Genomic DNA, 27,130 nt, shown 5'->3' with positions numbered 1-27,130 from the left:
GTGTAGTCAACAGGAATTTGATCACTGAGCTCACTGGGGCTGAGATTTCACCTGTAGTTTTCTACCTGTCCTCTCCAGTGCTATTTGGATAGTTTAGCTTATTTTACTGTTCTGGTGACTTTCTGGTATAGTGGGCAACCTCAGGAAGAAGAGAGTAAGGTAAACCTATGTTATGGGGGTTTGTTTATTACCAATTCTTGACATTCCAAGTGGTAAACAAACTACTAATTTGTTTATTACTAATTCTTGACATTCCAAGATGTCAAAGGAGCGTAAGAGTGCTTGAACTTCATCACATCTATCCCTCTAGAAGAGTAAATATATTTATAAGAAGAAAAAAAACCAAACCCAAGTGATGTCACAGAAGACAGATAATTCAGAGAATGCTTCCAAAATGTTTAATTTTTGCTAAGTGAAAAGAGAGATGGTAGTGCTTTTGAGCATGAAGATGCTAGCATTCTCCAAGCAAGCCACTTTAGATTAAGCCTAAAGTGCAAGTATGTTTTTCAAAATTAAAATGTTGTTATCAAGAGTAACAGCATGCAGTGAAAAAACACTGCCCTTCACTTCAACTTTTCAATTAGAACAGTGGGTAATGTGTGCTGTCAGTGTGAAGTAGATACAATATGTTTGTCCTGCACACAACAGGAGAGTGAATAGGAACATCTGGCCGTAGCCTCAGTAAAATTGCAAAGGCATCTGTTTACCTCTCGGCTCTGTGACACTGATGGTTTCAAGCTTAAAATATACAGATTACTTTATCTGTGGCCTAATTTACACTGCTACATAAAAGCTACTTGTCTCAGAAACATCTACAGTCAATCTGAGTTACGCTAAGATAAATGCAGAGATGGAAATAGTGCTAAATAGGCTGTGCATTTGTTGTCTTACGTTAGCAGAGGACTTAGAACAACATTATCCAGTGCTTAAAATTGCTTCTTAAAGAGTTAAGAACTGCTACTACTATATATCTGTGTCATATATATACAAAGATACATTTTCATGAATTTCCTCACTAAATTACATTTTTGCTGTGAAGCTGATGATCATTACAGCAGAAATTGATAGAAATTTAATAGTCTTATTTTTGTCATCTTAAGAGGATGAGTTCACCAGAGCTTAATATTTTCATTTCATGTTTCCTTTTTCTGACCCTCAAAGGCTCTTTTTGATTTTTAAAATTGTATTACAGAAGACTTATGCTTTGTTTACTCTTTATTTACAAGGCCCAATTTCCTTGATCGTATACATTTCCAGCAATGTCACCATCTTAAATATTCATGGTTGTTTGCATTCCTGTAGTTGGCTTATTGAAGAGTTTGCCAGAATTGATACTCATCAGGTTTATAGTTTTCAGTGTAAAAAGGCATTTTTAAAATATTTTGGGTGCTTCATTTACTGAAATAACTTATTTTTCAAAAGTTTATACCTAGGCTCTCACTGGGAGCCAATACCTAGAGGAAAATCTGAATATTTAAAATTATTAGACACACCACCTGTATTCTCTGTGCCTTTTGGAAGTAGGCGTGGAACTGAGAAGCTTCTGCATCTATGTGTATATCTGCACATATACATACAGATACATCTCAGATACACCTATTGCATAAAATGTGTTGCACATACATGTTTGTATTACATGTGCATAGTAACGAGCGTGAGCTGGGCTGCTGAGTGTCTCACCGCGCACTTCACGTTGCTCTCTCTTATGAATCTTGTTGCTTTCCAGCAAGATGGTCTCTGCCAGCCGCATCCTCAGATATGCCAACAGTAATTATGAGCTTTGATTTGAAATACAGTTCGCACTATATACATGTGAAGCAGCGCTGTTTAACGTGTGAACTTCTAGAAAGCAGCTGTAACAAAGCTTTAACAGCTTGCTTTTAAAAATGCATCCCTTGACCTGGTCAGGATTGAGGTAATCTGGGGGAGGTAGACTTTTGCAGTTCCTCTGTCTACTCCATGTAGACACGGGTGGAAATGTGGTCCCTTGTTTGATGCCACAACAAAAGGAGCTTTTTAGCGTTCAAGTTACAGCACGTATTTCATAATGGCAAGGGGAAGAATAGAATGATAAAATGGTTTGGGATGGAGGGGACCCTGAAGATCATTTACTTCCAAGCCCCTGCCATGAGCAGGGACACCTTCCACTAGCCCAGGTTGCCCAAAGCCCCGTCCAACCTGACCTTGAACCCTTCCAGGGAGGGGGCAGCCACAGCTTCTCTGGGCAACCTGTGCCAGGGCCTCACCACCCTCACAGGGAAGAATTTCTGCCTTAGATCTAAGCTAAATCTACTGTCTTTTAGTTTAAAACCATCACCCCTTGTCCTATCCCTACCCCCCTGATGATGAGTCCCTCCCCCCTTTCCTGTAGCCCCTTTAAGCCCTGGGAGGCCGCTCTAAGGTCTCCCTGGATCCTTCTCTTCTCCAGCTGAACCCCCCCAACTCTCTCAGCCTGTCCCCACAGGGGGGTGCTCCACCCCCCCGAGCATCTTCGTGGCATGAATGACTGAACAGGATCAGGTGAAGTGTCGGTCTTCAGAACAGTTCAAGCACCAGGGCGCCGTGTCCTCAGGCTGGTGGTCCACGGGCTTTCAAGGCTCTGCAAGAAGCTCTTGGCTTTGGCTGGAGCATCCTTTCTCTACAAAAACGTTCTGAATTTTCCCTTGTTCAGCATTCCTCCAAACTAATGGCACAAAGCACTCTCTTTGCTTGAGAACAGCAAGGATTCTGGGGTTCAGTGTACTGAAGGAACCATTCAGTATATTAAGATGCAGTTTTGTGTTAAGCATTTCCCCATATTCCCTTTCCACAGGTCGAAATAGTGACTCACACCGGGCCTCATCGACGCCTCTGGATGGGCCCACAGTTCCAGTTCAAAACAATCCATCCTTCAGGCCAAACTACCGTCATTTCATCCAGTTCTTCCGTGCTGCAGTCGCATGGTCCGAGTGATACCCCGCAGCCTCTTCTGGACTTTGATACAGATGATCTTGATCTCAACAGTCTCAGGTAAAAATAAAATCAATTTCCAAGCTGTTTCACATTTGTTGTGTGAATAACTTGCCTCATGTTTAAATGAGGCCATCTGTGTAGAATGTGTAATAGTTTTCATCAAGCTTGTCCAGATGAAAGTCTTAGGAGAGTGTGTGACTTGACAACAATAAAAATTCATCCAGGCCAAGCATTTTAGATTCCTTTCTGCTGCCCCTTTGTGGGTAAATGACAGTGAAAGACAGTACAAAGTCTGGTGGCCTTGCTCAGCATTGTCTTGGCTTTCACAGTTTCTGCATTGCTTAATAAATTCATTTTCTCAGACATGAGTGGGAGCTTTATGCCATAGATTTAGATGCTGACTGTGAAGCAGTCAGTGTGTTGGAACAGTAAGTGAACTTCTGGAATGTTTTTCCCCTCCCTGTTTTTTTTTTTTTTTCCCTTCCTTTGCTTCCTTCCTTGTAATTCTTTTTCATGTATTTAATTCATCTGGTTTGGGACATTGGCTAATTTGGAATTGGGAGCATGGGGTGGGCCAAGGGAAGGAAGGAGAGTGAAGGTAAATGTGGGTTTATGTTTACTAATAACTGGTGATTTTCTAGAAGTGCTTTATGCACCGTGTGTTTCTGTGTCTTGTCCGGTAGCTCTCAAGATTTCACGAGTTTCCATGCTTCTGACTCTGCATGTGATTTGAAGTCCAAAGTTCTGTGGTATGGACTTGGACTGTTTGGGACTCTGTCTGAAACTTATGAGTAAAACAAGAGAGACGGATAATATGACTAATCCCATTAAAACTGAGCAGACTGTCTTTGGCCTGAAAATACATGGTTTTGAAATGTGTGATTTCTCCCTCCATGTAATTACTCCCACAAGTAAGGATATAGCTGTCAAATATGTACATATATTTTATTGTATATATGTATACATATGCAGAAAGAAAGCAGAAATTTTTAAAAAAATGTTACAAAAAGAATAGACAATTACAAATGTGTCTCTTCTAAACTGACAAAAAAAAGCTGATGTTCAGGAGGGCGATAGAGGCTCTTTAAGTGGTTTGGGCAGAGTGAGCTTCTTCCTTTGAGGCATTCTGAGAGCTCACGGCAGAGAGAGAATTTGGGGATATTCACTTTGTGTAGAGCCTCAGTTTGTCTCTGGATGGATTATCCAGATCTTGGCTCCAGAAAGCAAAGGAAAACAAAAGTTTTCAACAGTTGACTGATTTAAAAATAAATAGTTGCTTAATTGTTTCAGCTGATTCAGGTTTGCAATTTAATTACAGCCCTCCTGAGCACTGATTTTGACACAGGTGGTAACTATAACTTATTATTTAGGATTCAGCCTGTTCGTTCAGAACCTGTTAGCATGCCGGGGTCATCACGTCTGGTTTCTGATCGCAGAGGAGTTTCAACAGTGATTGATGCTACCTCAGGTAGAAACACATTGATTTCATGTTTTCTTTGATATTCATGGCATTCATCAATCTTGTCTTTTTTTTGTCTGGTAACATGTTTACTAACCATTGTCATACACTTAAAAGGATATCATGATTTTCAGCTGCGCAACAGGGTAAGTGCTGTCTTACACAAATACTTACTGAAAGCTACCATCATGATGACTTTTTTTTTTCCCTCTTAACACTCAAATCTGAAGTCACAGCATTGTGGTAAGATACAAACACAATATTTACAGTAAGCTTAACGTGAGCTATAGAATGCTAAAAACTGCCTAAACTAAAAAGCAGAACATATGCACGTACTAACACTGAAATGCTTTTATTAATGAATGCCTAAAGCATAGAATATTACAGTTCCATCTCATTTATAAAATAACTTTCACTTAAATGTAATCATAAATGTAATTGATTTCTGTGAACAGTCAAGACAACAGGATAGTTTATCTAATGTTTGTGTAATAGGCACATTTTCACCACTCCGCTCTAAAAGAGCGTGTAAATTTAATACTACAGTGGTTTTGTTAATATCAACGTGGTAATATATGTACTATAAAGTTTTCTTTTTTTCTCAGTTGTGGGGTATAGTCTGTATAAAGAAACAAGGACAGCAGAGCTTTATGTTCTAGTACAGCTGTGTAGCGTCTGAAGGGTCCACACAGCAGGATTTTGTCAAATAAAATCTCTCACAAGTAGAATTATTAAACACACAGCATTAGTCAAACAGTCAAGTCGGAGAGGATTTTAATCTTTAGCGATTTGAAAATCCCTGGAGACTGCTGATTGGATTGAGGTTAAACTGTAAAAAGAGACTGTAACACATACAGAAACTGGTTCCTGAAGGTTGTTTTAAAGAGAGTTAAAATAAAAGCTCCTGTTCCAGACTCTGTTTGCTATTGATATAAATTCTGAGTTCAGGATACTGCGTTGTTTGCCAAATTAATTTATTTGGGTATTATAGGTTATTTCTTAGATGTGTTTATAACTGAGTTCGATAATAACTACATTTACTTTGGATGTTGAGGATTGTCATTATAAATTCCATTTTCAAATGTTTAAAACTTGTTAAATTAATTCACGTTGAGCTTAGACAAACATCTGATGCTGGTTATTTAAAGGGAATTTTATTTGGTTTACTACATGACAAAGTAACTTTCAAAATAATTGTTCGATACAGAAGAAAATCTAAATGGATCAGCTGTGATTTTTTGGACTAGTTCATCTATGCCTATTACCCCTGAAAGGTTACAAGCTTGAATCAGAGGAGTGCTTCTGTCTGGGTATCTGACACTTTGGATTCAGAGTGATTAATGGCATCGCTGTTCTTCACTACAATGTGCCTATGCCAGCTGATACAGAGAGAGATATCTGGGTTATCAGGGTGGGGTTTTTTCCCCCTCTTGCATATGAAGGGAGCAGTGCCATTACCGATAGCAGGGGGGTGTAATCATTCTGAAATAGAACCATTCCGTAATCATAACGCATTCGAAAACTGGGTTATTCCATCTACAATAGAAACAATGAACCACGTAGGACTGTACCTCTTCTCTGCTAAGCAACCTTTCCTGAAGTGTGGATGGGGCCTTAATATGAAATGGCTCATGTGAATGTGATGAAGCTCTATTGGTAATGCCTTTAACATGTGTGTCCATATTAAAATTGCCAAAGTCAATTGTATACATTGTTATGACACTGAAAATATATTTACTGTACAGCAGTGACTCAGTTTTGTTATAACACCTCATATGTTTCTTATAAACAATACATGGATTTTGTTAGGGACATGCTGATAGCAGTATTTTATTTAATTTCACTGCCAGACAGTTCGGATTTGAATGGATTTTTGATTCAGGGACTTTACCATCTACTTGCAGTTTTTGTATTGCCTGATCCCCATCCTTTCCCATGCAGAAACTATTGGTCCAAATTTAGAGCAGATATGCCAGATTATGTGTGATGGCATAGGGGTGCGAATTCTGCTACAGAGTAAAGGAGACACAAGTTAAAAACATACACTGTTTTTTGAAATCTTGTGCTATTCTTGTGACAGAGCCCAGCAAAGGGAAGAAGAGTATTTTATGCTTACATCTCTTCCCACCTTTGAGATGTGCAGAAAAGTACATTAAGTTCAGGTCTGCATCTGAAGGTTTTATTTTAAATGCTGTTCATGTACAACACTGCATTTTTTGTGTTATAGTCCACTACTGTAAGTATTCTCATTTCCTGCTATTACCAAGGCATGCCCTAAATGGCTTACATTCTTTATGGAAAACAAATTTATTGGAAAATACGGTTTTAGGTTTGAAGGATTTTTAAGTAGGTCATAAATTTTTACTGCCTAAACTGAACCAGGAAGTGATTCTTCAGTTATGACCTGTGCATTTGAGTCTGTTGCACTTTATGAAGATGCTTATCTGGCTGTTTGATTGCCTGTTGCTTAGAGATACAACCAGCGTGGCGCCTCTTCTTATCTAACTCCATCACTTGTTCTTCCTATCAAAAGATTTCGAGTACATGTTTATCATCTTACATTATTCTTCTGCCATGTTTGATAGCTTCCTTCCTTCTCCCCCATTGGTGACAACTCTGTTGTTGCATTTATTAAGAAATTTGTATAATTTTTTTTTATTTTCACGTGTCTATAGAAGTATATTAATGACAATATTCTTTCACAAGATATATGCATAAATCTTCACTTAAAAAGTAAAAAACTAATACTTATATCAATAACAAAAATGCTCAGTGGAATTTTTAAGGTGGGTGGCTGTATCTAAAGATTACTCGGATAAATTTTTAAAAACGCATATTTCAGTATGGTTATCTCGACTCTAAAATATTCTTCTCTGTTGTGTGAGGTTTTTCTGGGTTTTTTTGTTTGGGTTTTTTTTTTAAATCAGACCTTTAAGAAAAGTTAGCAAAAATGTAGTCACCTAAAGCTACTGGATATTTGTCCCTCGATGCACACGTTTTAGTCATATGCATCATGGAGAGGATATACCCTCAAGGATTAAATGCACAGTAATTCCAGATGCTATTCCAGATTGGCAGTTAGAAATGTTAAAGGGACAACACTGAGTTTAAATCTTTATAAAGCAGGAAGCCTTTGATAATCAGCAGAAGAACCACTACTGTACACAGAGTAAATGCACACTGTGTGTAGCAAGCAGGCGTGTGTGCTCGTGTGTCTGTGTCCTTCCTTTTCAAAGAAGTGCTGAGGCTATTGGCTGGGTTTAACAAAGGTGGGCTAAGGCTTAGTAAGTCAGGTTACATTTAAGACTTTATTAGACATCAGAGATGGAAGAGAAGCCTTACAAGTGCCCTGTCTGCAGGAGATATTGCAGCTGAAGGTCACACTCTTTACACATCCAAACCAGTCAACCCTGAGACAGAAATCTATAGTGTGACCAAAAAAAAAAAAAAAAAAAAAGAGTCTTTGTTGCTGAACGACCTGGCTCTATTTCAAAAGGCTGCTCTACAGGCACGACTTGAAAACTTTACATTACCTGTATGCACGGAATGCTGGACCTTTCTTTGATGTGATGAGCATTAGATACAATTTTTGGCTAGCTGAAGATATCTACAGAATGGTGGAGACTAATCTAGAAAATATAAGCATAGGCTAGACATGCAACTGCATATTTCAAGGCACCTTTCTGAATTTTTATGCTGTGAGCTGTAGATCAATGACGCGTGTCATACATGTTACATACCTGAAAAATCAAACCTGATAGAACTCTGTAATGCAGAAATTAAAGGGTGTAGGAAGGTTAGAATATTCGTACAGAACGACAAATCCAAACTTTCAGAAACAGAAAAGCTCTAGAGAAAGGATTTTGCAGCAGTTCCTGAATTTGATCGCACAGCTGCGCTGAGTCTGGAAGGACAAGCGTTTCCCTTAAACTGTAACAAATGTGTTGAAGGGCTCAGGTACCCAGGTATGCTCTGTGATAGCTGTTATTCAATCCTGCTCAGTTAAAAAAAAGTGTGTGCATCCATGTGTGTGTGTTTATGAAAAGCCTTGTTTATTCCCTCATACAAAGAGGTTTTTGATGCTTATCCATCAGTCAAGTAATGATTTTGTTGCATTGTCAGCAGAGTAGGAAAGTGTTGACAAAGTTGTCTGATCTCTGTTTTGCATCAGCCGTTTCCTTTCTTACTTGCTGAGGACAAATACAGAAGTTAGTGTGGGAAGGATTTTAATGAATAAAATGAAATTGTGGAAGAAAAAGATGCAGAGCATTTCTTTTCTCTTTGTGTGTGGGGCAGAGGGAACCTTTAAGCTCTTTTCTAAAACCCAGCATGTGCGGTGCTGCTTAGGGTTGCACGCATCATTTTTTAATGAAGATTGTTTATTACTGTTGTACGAAACTCTTGACAATACTAAGCTCTCTTCTGGTTACTTCAATCAATGCCCACTTAAAATTGGCTTGTAATTTAGTACTTCCCTTTCTTTTGTGTGCGACTGGCTGGTCATGGACAGATAGCTTGTTGCCTGCAGAGGGTTTAATGAACAGAAGAATTGGCTTGGGTTTTGTGGGGGAGGGAGTGTGCCTCCCTTCCTTCCCTCCCTCCCCTCTGCCTGTGAAGGATCTTTTATTGTTCGTCACCACACCTGTGAGATAGGGACCATGGGACAAATCTTTACTGTCCAGCAATGCTCTCACTTGGAATTTAATAAACACTGCTGCTGTCACACCTTAAACCATCTGAGCTCTCTTCTGTTGTATGCGTGATCAAATATTTATTCCCAAATGCTGTACAGCAGAAAGTGCTGCCTTGGAGTAGCGGAGATCAGTTATTCAGGTAGTAAAGATGTGTGAATGCAGCTGGCAGATGAAGTCACCAACATTATGAATTCCCAGGCTGTCCTGACTGCCACGGGCAATAACTGACAGGCCTGAGCGGTCGCTGGTTTCCCGTTACGGGCGCTGGTAGGGCCCGGGGAGCCCTGGCGTCACGGATACTTGAGCTGCCCTGCTTGAGTGGAGCCGGCCAGCGCTGGAGGGTCCTTGTTGCAGAGAGATGTAATCAATATGGTCTGGAGTCCTTGACCTGAACCTGTAATTACCTGGATGATATAAAGGTAGTTTGTTGTTGCAGATAGAGATTGCACTCAGATCCTCCGAGTATAATGCTGAGCTTTGAAGCCAAGGAAGAGATTTGGCCCTTGGTCTATTCTTCACAGCAATTGAGAGGTTTTAATAATGGTCATTTAACAAGCTGTTCTTAGAGAGCATCACCTGTTTAGTAACAGCAGAACCACGTACCCAGCACTGCTTGTTTTGTACTTCTGCTTTCTGTCAGCTTAAATTTAAATGAGTTCAAGTTATGGTTCTTTCCTGAAATAACTTATAAGCAAATTCTGTTAATATGATATCTATTTAAAACACTTATTATGTTACTTATTTGAAAAGCATTTTATTCATTATTCCTAGAATAGTGATAGTGTGAGATATACTCAGGGTTTTTTTGTTTTCTCAGTGCAATACCACACGCTTGCATGTGCTTATACTCTCTCCATCCTGTTCATCTGTGTTGCTAAATGTGTGTGTGCATGTGAGCTGTGTAATACAAAATTCTCATGCTTGGAATTTTTTCAAGCTGATTTATTTCATCTAATTTGAGAAAATGTTATCTGATGATTTTTGAAGAGAGCTTTAAGACAGAACTGACTTCAACAGGCTCCAAGATGCCCATGCAGTATACATGATTACATCTAGAAACAGCTATGCCCTGTAGACTGTGGAGATGTGAAGAGAAATTAAAATGACCTGACACTTCTTACTGGGCACTTGCTGCTGGATCACTGCCTGGCTTGGGAAAAGACTCAGCTGCAGGGGTACATGGAGTAGCATTAATGTCTTAAAACACTGGTGGGTGTTTTCTGTAGGCAGAAGTATCCTAGAGAGGAAGGGCTTGGGAACAGTGACTGAAAGGCAGCAGAACCAGTGTATATATTGATTTATTTTTGCCTCCCCATGATGGTTGGGGGGGGGGGGACAGTGGTCAGGCTGTCAGTTCTGGAGATGGGAACTCACTCTGTGCAGCATGGTGTAGTGATGTGGGGTAGCTGCTACCCTGCTAGTGGCAGTTTTTCCTCATCCCAGTTTGCCTTTGGTTTAGCTGAGGAGGCTCGTAGTAATTAAAGCAATTCATCTCTTTGAAGGTGGTTGTGATTTGACACATAAGTGTCCATCAGCTGAAAAAAAATGGTGCTACATGCAAGTTAGTTTCACAGATGGAAGTGAAAATCAAAAATCAACAGTTTCTAGACACTGCTGTGTTAAGTTGAATTTGACTTTGAGTTATTTAAGTTACTCAAGGTGCTTAATCCCACAAAGGCTGATCACCTTGATCATCTTGCTAATGTGATTTTTGATAGTTCACAGGGAACTTTGACAAACGAGAAGCCCAGCAATTTCCACGTTGATGTCATAGCTAGATGAAAGCGTAACTGTGACCTAACCAACATAATAACCAAATAAAAGGGGATGGGGTTTTTCTTTATCTATGAAGGTAAATTGCAGCAAGGCCTTCGGGGGCCACGTTAATGGTCACTGTGCAGTCCTCTGTTGCTCACAGACAGTTGTTCACATGTCACACAACCCGCTTGACGCGTGTACCAGTGGTCCATTAATGCAGACAGTGGAGTGTCTTATTGCTTAAGTGTTACATACTGACTTTCAGTTGGGGAAGCCACCTTCAGTTCATATAATGGTTTGTCAGCTGAAAAATAGCAGTGTGCTAGAGCGTGGTCTGGTCCAAGCATATAAATGCCTTGTGTTTATTTATGGGGAAAAAAATCCAAAATGCACAATAGGTATTTTGCGTATCAGTAGCTAACGCAAACTCATTCTGAATATAAGATGGTCCTATGTACCCCTTAACTGTCTTTCATTAACAGTTGTTAATGTTCTGTGTAGGTAGCTTTAAAGCTCTGAATAAGTGGAAAGTGTTGATTCTAATCATATCTGACACCACAATCTTCTATGGAGCAACACATGAGCTGAGATTCCCGATGGGCTCCTGTAGGATACAATATTTATTATAGCTTGAGATCTGAGAGCTCCTAGCTACTGTTAAACTTACAAGAGATCCAGAAACCTCAGTGTCTGTACTTGTGTTTTTATAGATTGCACAGAAATAACACACCGTACGGTATTTGCAAAGAAGAGTGCTCATTGACATTTCTGTTCTTTTTATACAGTGCTTAAAGGAATCGTTTTACAAATCTTGATGTTTTTATAAGGTTGTAATATATTCTAACCTCATCTGTGAATCTAGACACTGTTTGAAATGTTCTTAAAATGGTATTAGATGTGCAAGTTAAAAGTATTTGAACATCCTTCTGCAAATGAATTTTCGAGTCAGTATTGTTTCAGGGAAAACTTTCATTCAGAAACAGTTTTCCAGTTTATAATAGAGACATTCTTATTTAATGGTTCCACTAAATTAGGCTGTCCTTCAGAGTATTTGCTTATCATTTTCCCTATGTTCTTCAAAAAACCTCTAAACAGACTTCGTTATTTCTTGTTTCAAGTTTATCTTCACTTTGGACTGTAGTCTCTGCCAGTTGCTCAGTTTCTAACCATCAGGATTGCTTGCTGGTTCTGGTGCTCTTGAGATCCTCCAACTTGGCCTCCCCTGCTTTCAGGCACGGTTCCAGAACATCAGCCCTTGTTCTCAGGGCTCTGCAGGCTCTTCCTTTTGTCTTTCAGCTTCCTCCTGCCTGTCCAATACCCATAGAGGCTTGACGTCCATGTCCCTAGAGCACAGCAACTACCTCAATACTATAGGTTGTGGTGGCCTCTTTAGAGCACTTAAATCTGTAGGTGTAAAACTGGGCATGAAACAGTCTCCAGTAATGTTTTTTGGGTTTGGTTTTTCAAGGGCAGTTGGAAGTGGTGCAGCAGCTGCTAAGCAATGACTCCTAGTTTCATAGTGAATCCTAATTTTTTTTTTATCCCCCTCTTTGTTAGATGGCAAAAATAGCTTTTAAAAATAAGTATGGTGGCTTGTTTGTAATTTTTGCAATTTTCCAAGTAGTGAGATAATAGTGCTGCATTTTAAATCAAAACGCTCTGCACAAGAAGGAAGGAGAAGCTGAGAAAAGTTCTAGCAATTAGAAGCTGCTGGTCTACTGCTGAGCCGTTGGGCTCTCGGCTGTGCAGGGCGTGAGTTGGCCACCAGTGTCCTACCAGAAATTACTTTCAATACAAATCACTAATTTTCTTCTCATTTGTATTTCCTCATACTACAGATAATACATTGTTTCATGGATAATACTTTCCTATGGAATAATGAAATGTTTGACACTTCTTAATATTTCCAGAGCCACAAAAACTTGATCTTTTATAAGTCACCACAGCTTTAATGTCTGATTTCAGAGTTCATCTGGTCCAACCCACTGCTCGTGGTGGAAGGACTCTACCCAAACTCTCTACACAGACTGTATCTGGATTTGTAATGAAATAGCTTTAAACAATAGCATCAGTCCTCGTGTGCGGGGTTGTTTTTAATGTAATATCAGCATATGCACCTATTTTCACCGTTTTTAATCCAAAATCAGCAGGTTTTAGCTGTTGTTTACCAGAGTGTAATACAGCTGAGTGAGCAGAAGTGTGGGTTTAGGTATATACCATATGAAACTGAGCTATTTGGCATGATAAATTAGCCAGACATTTGATGTATTTTAAGGTGGAGTTTAATACTTTGAGGGTGTTATAATCACAGCCTCTTCTCCTTGCTGAAGTAAGGATGTTCTCTGCTGGAAATAAATACTTATATCTAAGTTGAAATACAGTCTTTTGGTACTTGTATATATTTTATTGCCTCAATGACGTAAGGGGGGGGAAAAAACAGATGGAAAATATTTTGGTTTTCTTAATTATCCAATACTGTGAAATAACCATTGCCTTGCAGTTGTCTTGGCTCCTCCCCCTGCCTTGGACTCCATCCCTGGCATGATCCCAGCCAGTTTTTAATAGTGCTTTATCTGCTGCTTGCATTGCTTTTAACTTTCACTTTTTATTAGAACCAACACTAAATTGGGTGCCATTTAGTACTCTGGCTACGGGTGGAGTGCTACAAAGAGCCAAAGCTGGTGCCAGCAAGCAGTTGCTGTGGAGAGCAGCCGGGAAGCAGAGCACGGGGAGAAAGGAGCCCCTGTTTGTCACCATCCTCCTCCTTGGCCAGTTCTTGTGTACATGTACGGAGTCGCTGGCGGTGCCTCCAGCTACGGGGGGCTCTACAAATTGGAGATCTCTTACAGTCTTGACCACTGCTGGGGACTGCCTGCCTGGGGCTCGCCTCCTTCCAAAACCAGCGCGGAGTCTTACAGGGAGCACGTAAAGCCAAGTGCTTTGTGTACATAAACCTTCTGGTGCTATTCCCCTTGTAAAGGTGAAAACAAGCAGGTCACAGTCAGTAAATGACAGAAAGCAGACTTGGGATTATTCACATCATTAGCACAGGATTTCTCCAGATAAGCGAAGTGGTATATGAGCCTCTCTTGCCCTGAGGCTGTCTTTGGTTTACTGCACAGGGCGTGGTCCTTTAAAATGGAACAAGAACAGGGAAAAGAAAAAGGTGGTAATATGACTAACATATGGTTTTTGCTGGAGTTTGGCCACAGATTTAAGGCCTCAGAGTGGATTCCTGGGGCCTTCGTATGCTATCCCAAAACCAACACGAAAGCCTTTCCAAATATCTTTTATAAGCTCTGTGATTGTAATAGTCCTATCAAAAATCCCATGTCCCCAGGTCAAGTGGGGTGCAGGCCCTCCTCTTCTGAAATGCCTGGCTTGCCAAGTCTTTCTTCCCTGATATTTCCCTCCAGCAACAGCGGGCAACCATTTGTGCCTGTGTAGAATACCTATAGGGGCGTCCAGCACAGCTGCTTTCCCTTGAGCTCACATCTGCTCGGAGAGTGGGACCTACACACGCTCGCTTGCCTGGGCTTTTGTCCCAGATGCAGCTGGCCCTGGCTCTCTACAACCCACCTGTATTTCTGGATAATTCACAGAATTTGCTAAGCTTTGGCACACAGGCCAGATGCTTGCTCCTGAGTATCTGGTTGGGTTTGAGCGCTAGTTTTGGTAACTGGCTCTGTCATTGTCTTTTGCACTATTTTTTTCCTTTGCTCCAAGTTATGGTGCCATTGATGTGAGAAATGCAGAGCAGGAACTGGAAACTCTGTAATTCATAGCCTTTCTTAATGTTAGGACCCTACAAAAAGTCCTGGCCATACCACTCCAGGAAAGGAGGCTTCTAGAAAGATAATACTTACCTATTTTTGCCTTCATACAAAAAAGCAGTAAAGCCATTGTTGCAGTAAGGATCTTGCTCACTCTTTGCTACCAGAACAATTTCCATTAACTGAGTTTGCATTGATTGAAAAAGTACATTTTCAGACTTTCACCTATATTGTTCACAGCACGAATGCTGGGCAAATCACTGTGCTATACTGTTTGACCATCACTTAAAATATATCTTAAAAGTAAGCATAACATTCTCTAAACTTACTAGTGATTGAATGTCAAGTGTAGTAATTGACCGTGGATCATCTACGAAGTTGTTTGTGTTGCTAGTGGATTTTTTTTTTAACAAACAAAGTTGCTGTGAAAGAATTTGGAGAAGATGGTAAATACTCTTGTGTCAGTCTTTTGGTTTTGGTGTTCCTATTTAAGCTTTAAAAAAACCCAAAATAAAACCAAAGCAACAGCAACAAAGAGTGTACAGTGAAACACTTACATGGAAGCACTTTTTACCACTGAAGCTAGATAAAAAATTCACTGTATCATAAGCAAACCATTTCCCCCTTGATTTGTGTCCAAAATATGAGGAAAAACCTTGCAGATGCATTATACATTTTACAAAAGAACATATGCATGCATTTAAATCATTTACGTTTCATCTTTGCTTTCTCTTATTTTTAACCCGTATTATAGTGAATGACAGAATGTTTGGAAAGCCGAGGTTGAAAGCAAAGTTTAAACTTTCATCCACAATAAGCTAAACTGCAAGCAGTACTTCACTATTTCATGATTTTATTTCAGAGTTTTGCTGATGCCTTTTCCCTTCTCTCCAATGAAACATGCGACTGAAACTTTGGATATCTGGCTTGCAAAAAAAAAAAAAATTATACTGCGCTTGGTTTTTGCTAGTCCTAAAGTGCCTGCGAAGAAAGAGAATCCATCCTTATTGAAACGGGTCCTCAGGAGACTTGTGCAACCAGGTGATTAAAGATGTTCTGGATCAGGGCTCAGTGAGACTATTAATTGTTGATTGTTAGGCAGTGTCAAATATTCCGCGTGCTATAAAATCCCTTTTGTTGAGGGGAGGATAGAGGGCACTAGCTCTACCTGATGCAGTACCCTGACATGACTACTTTTCAGCACTACCCTGCTGTGTTAAATTGGCAGCTTTTAACTGATCTGCTTATACAGTGAGGGGCTGAAAAAGAATTTGAATTGCAAGTGTGATGTTTTGTTTAATGTCATAAGCGGGCACCACTTCACTATCGCTATGAGCGGACAAATAAAATTCAGCTTTATTTGGCCTAGTTATAGCCTTTTAATAATACTTCAGTGAAAGATTGTGCATGCCATGAAGTGCTGAGCGCCTGCTCTGAAGTGATATAATGTGACTGAAGTACAGGGAGGTGTCAGATGGGCAGCAGCCTCCAACGCAGGTGAGGGTGTAGGCACAGCCCGCTCTGCCCTGACGAGGGAGAAGGGCCGACGCAGACGTACCCGAGTGACGCTCGGGAGCGGGGTTTGTCACCTTGTCCTGTGCCTCGCAGGGGCTGGCTCCCCGCAGAGCTGCCCGGCGGTCTCGACGCGGCACTCTCCCGCCGGAGCGGTGACAAGTCCGCCGTGCCGAGACCCCGGCGAGCTCTGCGTGGAGCCAGCTACGGGTTGTTAGCTTAGGCTCCGTGCCACGCAGAGACAGATAAACTGCTTGCAGACATCGGCTGGCCCTCGATCAGGGGAGCTGAGCTTGGGCCCGTTTCTGCGTGCTAACCGCATGGGACTTCTGGGGTTGTCAGTGAGAGTTCGGCACACGGATTTGTTTGTAAATGTAGATTTGAAAGTTAGATGTTTACGCGTGCCTCTTGGATTCAGAGCTCAAAATACAGAGTAACTTTCATCCCTAAAAGCTTGCAGAAATTCTTCCTTTTTCTCTTCACCTTCCAGACTCTCTGTAAGAGTTAAACCCAGAGTTCTTCATTTATTTTGCTAGTAAAGATTGACTTATAATTGAGGCTATCTCATGGAGGACCTGTAACTTATTTGTATATCCATGTTTAAAACCAAGTCAAGAAACTAATGAGGTTACAAAAATATTGCTGATCCTGAAGCAAATACAGTTGGAGAACATATGCTTTGGTTTTACATTTCTGCCTCTAAAAGGTGACATGTCCCGTGTTTGTCATTTAATTTAACATTCTATATATTTTTAAACGGCTGTATGATTTGAAATCTCCAGATGCCATGCTTTGTGCTAAATGAGGTTGACAGTTCAGTGATGTGGAAGGCCATTATCTCACCTTTGTGCTTCTAAACTATAGCCACTTGCCTTTGCCTGTTCATAATGCATTTACTGCATTACAACATAGGAATTTTTAACACCTATTGAAAGCATTAATTAGGAATGCCATATTAATGAGCACCTGAAGATAAGTGAAAAGCAGGAACTGATGCTGTTCAAGTTTGTATTTCTCCCATTGCTTGTACTGGGGATTCAGTAAAGGACAGATGAACTCCAGTAATAAATGCTGAGATACTCTGTCTTAGATTATTGCCTTACTCTCAAATTTCACGATGAAGAACAACAATTATCTGTATTAGTTACCTGGTACTTAGGTGGTGTCTTTCATACACCACTAGAAAGCCAGAGTAAGGTAGTCACATGCCAGCAGTAGCTTAGTGAGTTGTTCCTCAGATGATAGGTGTAACCAAGATAACGTGGGCTTCCAACCCACGCTGTGGGAACACTGCTGGATTTTCACACGCACAGTAGAGTCATTTCCCTAAATGCTGTGGTCACTCTCGTTGACTAATGTATCCTAAAGGAATACACTTTGGACAAAAAAAGTGATTTAGAGATAAAATAGTAGCATTGTAGAGGATTATCTTGAGGTTGATGTTACTCCCAGGTGTTTAGTCATTAGCGAAAGGGATTTGTGTATTTCCACGATTTTCGGTTAACGTAAAAGCACCAGCACAAAGTCTTAGCAGCCAAGAATGCAAGTTTAAAAAAAGAGTTCCGGGAGGTTCCATCTTGATGTTCGGGGATCGATACAATCCCGTTCCCATAAATTGAAATCCCTTTGCGAATGTACAAATTCCATATGTTTTGTTGTTCTGAAGGGAAATTGGTTCCATTTCTTCAGATTATCGTGGTGTAATTTCAGAGGATAAGGAGTACCCATAGAAATAAAAGTCCCCATTTTCCCTGGGTGCCCTCGAGCAGTGAAGCCCCGAGTGCTACTGAGCTGTGCTGTCCCCTGGCAGTCGCTGCGTGTGCTGGTGCCACATACGTGCTGTCCTCCGTGCCGCGTGCCTCAAACATAAGGCCAAGCAGGCAGGTTACAGCTCTCACCTCCCCTGCTTCAGCTGGTGGCTCTGTTCCCAACCAAGACCCATGGCATGTCTTGATAAACAGCTCTAAGTGGTTCTATCACTACCAACTGGTGCTGTCTATAAACCAAAATTCAGACTTTTGTATCCTATTACCGTTGTCTTGTGTCAGCAGGTCTCGTATAGGATCGTTTTCTATAAACTTGGAAAATGGATAATCATTACTTGGACTGTTAAAGTTCAGTAATACAAGAATAAGTCATAAATATGTCACTTGTATCTTAAAAGCTAACCAGCTAGAAACTCTCCCTCTTGTCTAATCTGGCCTCCAGTATCTTTGATCACCATTTTCTCCTCTTTCTCGGCACCACAGCTAACTTCTTAGTTTTCCACATTTTCCTTTGCCGTTGTGACAGTGTTCTGCTGCAGATTACAGCTGTGCTTAGGCACCATAAGGTTTATATGATTAGTCAGCATTTGGTTTCCATATATAGCAAAAGTACGTCTGGAGAAAATATTCTTATACATATTTCCAGGCAATAGGATCAAAGACCTCTCTAGGTTCTCAATTTTAATTTATCTCCTCTTGCTTGCTGTATAAGGAACATCAAAAAGAATCCGTGTTTGCAGGAGGGAAGGGAGCCTTTTGCTGTGTAGCTTTGGGAGCACCGTTCGTCCAGGCCAGCTTCAAATCCTGGCCTTTCTTCCTCCGTAGCACTGCTGAGCTGGGAACTTTGGTTTTCATGCTTACGTGCTTCCGTCCAGGTGTGACTCCTTTCTTTTCTTGAATCCTGTGACCTCTCCCATTCTTGTTTCCTTGATTCTCAGAACTACCCCTTGTGTCCATCAGTCCCAATGGCAGCTGCTGAGCACATCTTCCTCCTTCCTTACGGCATTTTCTGTAGCTCTCGATCCCCGTGTTGGCTCCTCTTCTGCCATAACACGTGCAAGGTTCGTACACTCACATCTAAGCATTTGAATGCTTGTTCCCATCTCATCTTTGGGGTTTTTTGGTAGTTACCCCAACCTCTCTTCATAATACCTCTCAGTATTTGCTTCTACACAAGAAGCTGATCCTTCAAAACATGCAGGACGTTTCTGGATCTGCCATGATGTCTTACCAGAAACATGATAACCAGCAGCTCTTCAAGTTAGGTCTGTGCAAGGAATTATGTGCATAGGTTTATATTATCAGGTGCTGGATTTATGTCGGTGTTTCTTGCAGCTCAATTAGATCCTTTTTTCTGTATCTTTCATTAGATTCTTACAGCAACAATTTGTAAACTTTTATGCTCCTTCAGCGCGTAGCAGCATGGGCACTGCTGGAGACAGCCGTAGGTAATTGTCGTTAGTAAGTAAGCAGTATACTTTAATTATACAAATCCATATAACATTTTCGTATGAGGAAATTTTCTGAAATATTAGTAAGCGTAGCAAGCCAAGACATTTGAGACCTTTCCACATCACATTTTTAGAAAGGTTTTTTTTTTTCTGCTGATAGAAGATCTGCATTTTAAAAAAAAAAAATAATTAGTTTGATTTCACTCATCTACTCAACATTTCTAAGCTACTTGCCAAATGATCCCAGGTGTGGGATTGCAGCAGGTAATTTCCTGCGCTGTATTTGTGCGGATGATTTTCTGTGTTAGAAGATGATATCGGCTCACCTGGCCTCTCAGTGACAGAGAAATCCTTTGTTTATTCATTTAGTAGGCAGATTAACCCTAATGAATATGGCTTCCTGGAAATAGATACAGGGGACAATAGCAGAGTGAGGAGTGGGGAGAAATGGGGCAAATTCCTTTTTCTTTCTTCACTTTTAAATAATGGCAGCTTTCATAGCAGGGTGTCTTAAATCAGAAAGGAACGCAAAATATGTCAACCAGAAATTCTTGATTTTAAACCAAATCTTTTCTTTTATGGTTCAAAGAGGTACTGGGGGGCTTTCCTAGTAAGTCTGGTACAATTCTGCCCTATTGAATCTGTTTGAATGCTTTGTCCTGTCAAAAAGTAGGATAAAGTGGGCATCTGAGATACTTGCAGTGAATGGCCCTTAAACTCCTCATAGTTGGAGGACCTCGGTGTGTGTTTTATGTGGTTACTCCTTGCTGTTTCATAGAATATGGGGGTTTTTTAATTATTATTTTTGTGAATTAGGCACTCCTTTGAAATAGATCATAAATTGTACTAGGCAACCAGAGAAAAGTGCTGGTCTTAATGGCTTAAATTATTTCATTCTATTTCTTTTTGTTTCATGGGAGTAAAACTGTGGAATGATGTGTTTAAGGTGGACATTGTGTTTTTGTTATCTGAGTAGCTGTATTATAAAAGAAGACAATGTTCGTACAAGGGTTAGGCTGCACGTGTTAATTTTTTCCAGTCCCTCTCTTGAGCTGACACAGCTTCAAGAAAGCACTGCAAACAGTACAATGTCTTGTATTCCTGTTGTATGATGTCTGCAAGCGTTCTGCATGAGGTCTGTATGAGGTTTACCAAAGGCTGTACCATTGTTGCTTTTATTTAAATAAATGAGGAGTAATTTCTCAGGTGGTGTTGATGTGACACTGGATTATTGTTCATAACACAGCGTGGAAATCTGCATGGAAAAGTAGCAGAGGTGACTCCAAAACCCTAAGAAACTGAGGGAAAGATGGTCATTGTCTTTTAGGGATATAAATCAGGCTCATCATGGTATTACGTGCAGATTCACTGCAGTGTCACTCAGTTTATGGTTGAACAGCATGAATAAATTAATTTATTCAAGCTCAAAGAGGGAATAATGTCATGGTGAATTAAGTTGTGTGTATGTTAGTATTTATGGTTTTTTTTTTTTTAATGTATACTCACATTAAAAAGTATTTTAGGGGAAAACCTTTTAGTTTACTAGCTCGGATCACTGTTGTAAGCTACTAGTCAAAGTGTAGACATAAGTACAATGAATGGTTTTGCTACGTTTGAGAGAGGAACAATTTCTTGCATTTTTATGTGACTGGTACTCGAGATACATTATTCCCAAGACATAGATGTGTAGACACAGATGTGAAAATCTCTTAACTTCCAACCAAACTTTTCCAGATCTTATCACTATAATTTATTCTTTACTCTCTATAGACTAGAAAAATGTCTTCTTTCACATAACTTTATACATTGGAGGAAAAGGCAAGTTCTCTTCTACCACATGGTAAGTGTTGAAGATAGGATACTGTTGGCTTTAGCGTGCTGACTTTTGTAGTTGCCTGTAAAAACTCTAGAGTTTCAGAAGGGAAGCGAAAAAACAGAATTTACCTTTCCACGAAGAATAAAAGTTTCCATTGTCTCTTAGTTACATTGCTGAAAGTATAAATGTGCAGGAACAGATAATTTTTTGAAAGTATACATTCATACATGGGTATGTGTATATGTATATCGGACAGCAATAAATTACAAATGAATTTGTTTGCTTTGTATGGAGATTGTTTTATCCTTCTTAAAGCTACTATTTATATAACCTTTAACCAAACGGAGAGTAGCCAAAGTATTTTTGAGAGTGAGAATTGTTTTTCTGGCTGGTGTGCGTAACAACTTAATTCACTCCAATCATGCAGCACAGCGTACGCTCGCGCTGGGCGGTAACTCACCATGTTGATATGCTGACAATTTGCCAGAGATTTTATTTTTTTTTTTTCCCCCCTGCATGTGAAAGCTCAAAATAGATACGTGTCACATTAGGTGTCATTAAAATAGAGCTTGTGATAACTAAATAATAAATTTAGTGGTACCTAATTACTTTCAAAAGATGTTGACACAGTTGCAAAAGAATGTCGCAGATCGCCTTTTGAAACGGTGTAGACTGTCTGTATTAGCGGGGTTTTTTCCGTTTAGTGAAAACCAAAGGACAACAGTCATTATACGATTCTGTACTTTAAGTATTTTCATAATCCAACATAAATTGGCCCACCCAAGGATTATGTCTGTCTTATAAGGATGTGTTTATATAGTCATTGGGTGAAAGATTGCAGAAGTTGAACCACTAGTTTTGAAAGTTGAGCCAGACCAGGAAAAATCAGGATACAATTTGGCACTTATGGAGACTAAATGATTTCCTTTTTAGCTGCTGATTTCTACTGGGAAATGTATCCTTGGACTGAAAATTGCATCCGGAAAAATGTTTATGTAGTGTTTTTCAAATGACTGATTATTCCTCTAACCTTTAACACGCACTGTGTGTGATTTTCTTCCTTATTAACTCTTTCACAACCAAATGAATTATTTCCTTCACTGTAAATAAAATTGAGTACGTATTTAACTACATGCAATATTTTAATGCTGTAATAATACAGAAAAAGACAAGCCAGGGATTTTACTGAGTCAATAACACAGGGAAATCCAGCTCATCTTTTCTGTCGGGCTTTCCTGGAAGAAGAGTATCCTGCTATGATAGTGAGGCAGGCAGAGCACGCTAACTTTTTATCCTGATTACTGCAGAGGAGGAGAACAACAATGTCCTTAACATACCATTAGATGCAGTTTTCTGCCAGCCCGGGGAGATTTCCCCAAGGCGTGTGTTTGAGGTAGAGGGACCATGCTGCCAACTACTGGTTATTACTTGCTGCTGAATACAGTGAATTAATTCATTGTAGGCTTGGGGTTTGTCTGCGGGGGAATTGATTGGTACAGCTAGAACAGAATAAGCAGTTTCAGAGTAGCTCTGCAGATGCGTGCTCTGTCTGGAGTTAAAATATTTTCAGTGGTGTTGTAGTCACATAAAGTCATATTATCATTCATCATAATCGTGCTGGTCAGTATCTTTGTGTAGAACATCTTCATTGGGGTGTCTCTTCCGCCATCGGGAACCTGATGGATGCAGGGTGGGAGTTTGCATCCAGGCTGTGGTGATCCCTGCCTGTGCTGGGTGCAAGAGCCTGACCATCCTCCCCTTAGCTGAGTGAGGAAGCTGCAGGCGACCTCGTAAACATCACAGCGTGGGACTAAGCCACGTCTTAAAGGCATTTGAAGTGATCCTGCGTGGAGTGGATCACACGCTAACAAATGAGCGGGTCTGAAACCATAGTTTCTATTTTGGCAGAGCTGTCTGTAAATGAAGGTTGGTGTTTTCCTATGTAGAAATATGCAGAAATTCAAAATTAATTCATCTAGTTTCTGTAAAAAATATCACCCAGCCCATTGCAAGTAACGTACTCGGTAAAAATTGAGTGGAAAGGGGGCCTGAAGAAAAGCATAGCAAGAATAGTCTTATAATCACTGCTGCTGCGGGTCTCGTCCAAAAGGACAGGTTTGTGTCCTGAGAGAGGAAGTGGAGTTGGAACGAAATGAAATTCCAGCCCTGCCGATCCTGATGGATTCATGCAAAGATGTCCACTTCTCTGCAGCTTCCTGGGGCCCCGTGCTGGTAGCAGCGTTCGTGATCAACAGGGTGATCTGTCTGTCCTTCTGACACCAGCTGGGGGATTAGATGATGAAAAATAAAAGCTGATATTGCTTGTGGCAATAGTATTGGTCATTCTTGGCGTGGTGGGGATAAGGGGAAGTGCCTGGCAGCTACTATTTTCTTTCATCTCTTCTTCCAATTCCTTTTGATCGTTTTCTCCTGCAAAGTTTTGTTTTCGTGCGGTTCAGGGAAGATTTGTATTTATAAGCAAGCAGAGGACACAGCCCCACTTACCTCACATAGCTTTTACCAGGAGCAGCGATTCCCAGGCAGTCTCTTTCATTTGAGGTAATAATGGTTTTAGGAAATTTGTAGAATGTTAACAGTCAAATGTCTTTTAACCACCTATCGATGGAGTGAAATTTGGCAGATGACGGGAACCTTACGTTTTATTTCTAAAGTCTAAATAGCTCGACAGCTGCGCAGAGTCCCTTGAATTTATGAGATCTGAATGTTGGGGTTTGGGGTTTTTTTCATGTGGAACCCAGCAGAGTCTCTGACGGAAACTGTTGACCCTTCTTTGTGCTGTTTCTTTACCGTCTCGTCAAACATCTGGAAAACAGCATGTTTGCAGTCATTTCACAACATAATTTTGCATTTACATCATGTGTTATCTGGTAAAAGTTTTCTTGTTTTTTCAAGAAAAAAAAAAAAAGGAAAAGAAAAATCAGCAACTCGAAGGCTGCCATAAGGTCAAGTGGTGACGGTGGATGCTGCCTGTACTAAACATATGTTTAGCTCAGAAAATCTAAGGCAGTTCCCAAAAATTTGGTAACCATTATAGTACTTCCTAAGTCAGTTCCGGATGTCAGGCCCTAGGTGGAGGGGGAAGGGGCCACGCCGAGTTTTCTACGGCTTTCCACGAAAGGGATTTAGTCTGGCAGCGGATTCAGCCAAGGAGCACATCACGCAAGGCAGAGCTAGACAGGAAACGCTTCTGAAAGTGCTGTTTTGAGAGAGGATCATGAGATCAGGCAAGGAGCTGTGAACTTTACATGCAACCAAGGCCAGATAGCATTGCACTAGCCACCTGAGGGCTTAGAAATAAGAAAGGAAATTAAAGGATCATTTAAGTGGAGTGGGACCAGACAACTTAAATGACAATTTTCATCTTTGAGAAAGGAACACTGAAGTATATTGAATTCTTTGAAGTAAAGGAGCACGATTGATGTAGAGAATATTTTTGTTACATTCCATGCTTTGGTTTCGCAGCTCTTCTAATGTAACCCATCTCTAACTTTACTGAACCACCTATTTATAGCACTCAAAAGATTCAACGTTCGAGCAGATTGTGTCTCCCTAAACTGAATGGTGTATGCTACTTTTAAGGGTCTGAAATGAGGTACTTGGGTAACTTCTAAATTCAAATGCATATTAATTAGTAAGCCTAATTAGCAGATTATTTACTTATTTTTTGATTAATATGAAGAAGTAAATGTTTTTATGTTGCTCACGGTGACCTCCCTTTAAGTGTAATAAACCTGGGCGTGAGCTCAGAGCCCTTCAGAAGTTCATGATGAGTTAACAGCAAAGGTTGTATCTCTCTTCTTCCCCTCTGTTTGGTGTTCAGGATTAAACCTGCAGTCAGAAGCTGCTCTATCCCAGTGGTGCTTTAGGAATAGAGTTTGGCAGAGGTCATGCACGAGGCGATGCAGGTCCTGCCACTCCACATCCCGAGGAAGCCGGTTAGACAGAGGCCCTCTGCTAATGGGACACTTGCAAAGCACTGAGCCCTACTGCGGCTAAAGCACAGGACCATTATCCTTTCTTAGTTTTAGTCAGAGTTAAACCCAGAATCCAGAGCTGTGTTAAAACTACTCTTGTATGAGACACAGAAGCTGACTTAGCTATGGCTGTACATCCCACCATAGAAACAGCAAACAGTGAAGCACATGCAAGAGGCCGTGCAGAAGCATTTGCAGGTGCCCTTCTTTACCTCCCCGCTATAACCGAATCTGTCTACAGCTTATATAGTCCAAAACTTCGAGGAAAAGGAAGTAGACAACAGTAAATAATCCTGGTTTGTTGGCTTAGGATCGTAGAAGGTTTTTCTACAGTAATGCTTAATTTCAGTGCTGGAGTCTGCTCGCTGGGTGGATGTGATTTCTGGACCTTCTGAGCTTTGGAAGTAGGAACGGTGGAAGATTCTTCTTTTGCAGTGATCTTTCCATGTATGGCCACAATCGCTTTATCTACATGGGCCAGGTTTCCAGGTACCATAGAGATGAGTCTTAACAGGGAAAAAATTGTGGATGGCTGCAATTGTGGTTTTGGAAAAGCTTGCTCTGGGATTTTTGTTTAACAGCTATTGGATAGGAGGGTGCTTAGTTTGCTAATTTGGATGCCAATACTTAGTACGGTTTTACAGCTCACAGTTATTTCATAGTGGTGCTGGCATCCAAGCTATTTGGGAAAAAGCAGAAAGGCTTTGGGTGTGCATTCAGCTTTTTTCTGTGATGTGTTTGGCAAGCGTTGATGCAGACTTGGGAATTTGGACAATTTTAAGGAATAATAATGACTATTGAAATATTAATTGTTTCTGCAGTTGGAACATCGCACAGTAGTTTTAAAGGAATCAGATGTGGGGAGATCATCATGCGCACAGACAACCTATGCAGATATTTTCCTTTTAAGATGGCATCTGTTTAGTTGTGTTTATAAATAACCTTTTAAAACAAAAGGAACAGACAAAATACTTTCCTCTTCCAGTGCAATAATATAGAAAGTGTCTTGGGAATGTGTTATCTTTGATCAATTTTCCTTTCTTCTTCTTTAAATTTCATTATATACTGATCTCTCTGTCCAGAAATTGTAGGACAGCAGCACTAGGTATCCATTACAAGTTGTGTTTCCTTGAATGTTTTCTAGTAGGAGGTAGACGTAAAATACACTGAATTAGTGAAAGCAAGCTCAGGGATGATAGTGCGTTTCCTCTTTATCGATAAAGTACACTTTACACAGTGAGAACAATTTGTGTGCAAGAGGCTTTTAAATAATTTCTCCGAATGCCAGTCCTGCTAAGCCTAGAAGGTAGTGATGGTTCACTGACTTATTATTTTTATGTAGGCCGTTCTTCCTTGAGGCCACTAAGCCTTCAGGTTTCTCCAAGCCTTTAGTGGTCTGCACTTTGCTGTTATTCTTTCCCTGAGAGTGCTGATTAGTGACTTGCGGTATGGATGCTGATTTATCGCAGCCGAGAGTTGCCCCTTGGGGGCTGAGCAGAAACACTCATGAAGGAGCCCTGATTAAAAAGAGTGGTAATGAAGACAAATGTTTCAGAGGGAGTCAAGAGCAAACCAGGCCTTGGCATTCCCACTGCTCCTCTGAGCTTTTGGAGAGGAGGTAACAGTGGCCAAAGGAAATATTTCCCCCTTGTTGTTTATTTCTCATGGCACTGGAAAAATTTTTCTTTTCCTCCTGGGTGTTCTAACTCTCACTTGTTAACTGCTTTTCATGCAGGGTTGCAATTAACCCTTGGCAGATACTTACCATGTTCCCTTTATATTCACTCTATACATAAAGAAGTTTTTATGTTTTGACCTGTTAACCATTTTAAGATTCTTTAAACTTGACAGTTTCATCTAATTTCTCACGTCATTAAATCGTACTTTATTTTCCAACAGTCCATTCACATGAGGTTTGGTGTTTGTTTGATATCTTTAATCATCTTTTTTCCAC

The 27,130-nt window shown here is 40.4% G+C and overlaps 1 protein-coding gene across 18 annotated transcripts in view; it reads left to right on the top strand.

The window, feature by feature from the left end:
* BCAS3 (BCAS3 microtubule associated cell migration factor) overlaps positions 1-27,130 on the top strand; it is a 372,112-nt gene that overhangs the window by 170,733 nt on the left and 174,249 nt on the right. For 17 of the 18 annotated variants that reach the window (XM_074845789.1, XM_074845793.1, XM_074845795.1 and 14 more), the window contains 2 exons: positions 2,813-3,009; positions 4,323-4,420. In XM_074845789.1, coding sequence (XP_074701890.1) covers positions 2,813-3,009; positions 4,323-4,420 — 295 coding nt within the window. Of the gene's footprint in view, positions 1-2,812; positions 3,010-4,322; positions 4,421-21,135; positions 21,156-27,130 lie in introns of those variants that run through there. The other variant, XM_074845794.1, reaches the window with a different exon arrangement.

This window comes from Strix aluco, chromosome 19 (assembly GCF_031877795.1).
Source record: "Strix aluco isolate bStrAlu1 chromosome 19, bStrAlu1.hap1, whole genome shotgun sequence".
NCBI lineage: Eukaryota > Metazoa > Chordata > Aves > Strigiformes > Strigidae > Strix > Strix aluco.
Note: the sequence above shows the minus strand (reverse complement) of the source record. Positions and strands in the feature narration are given on the sequence as shown.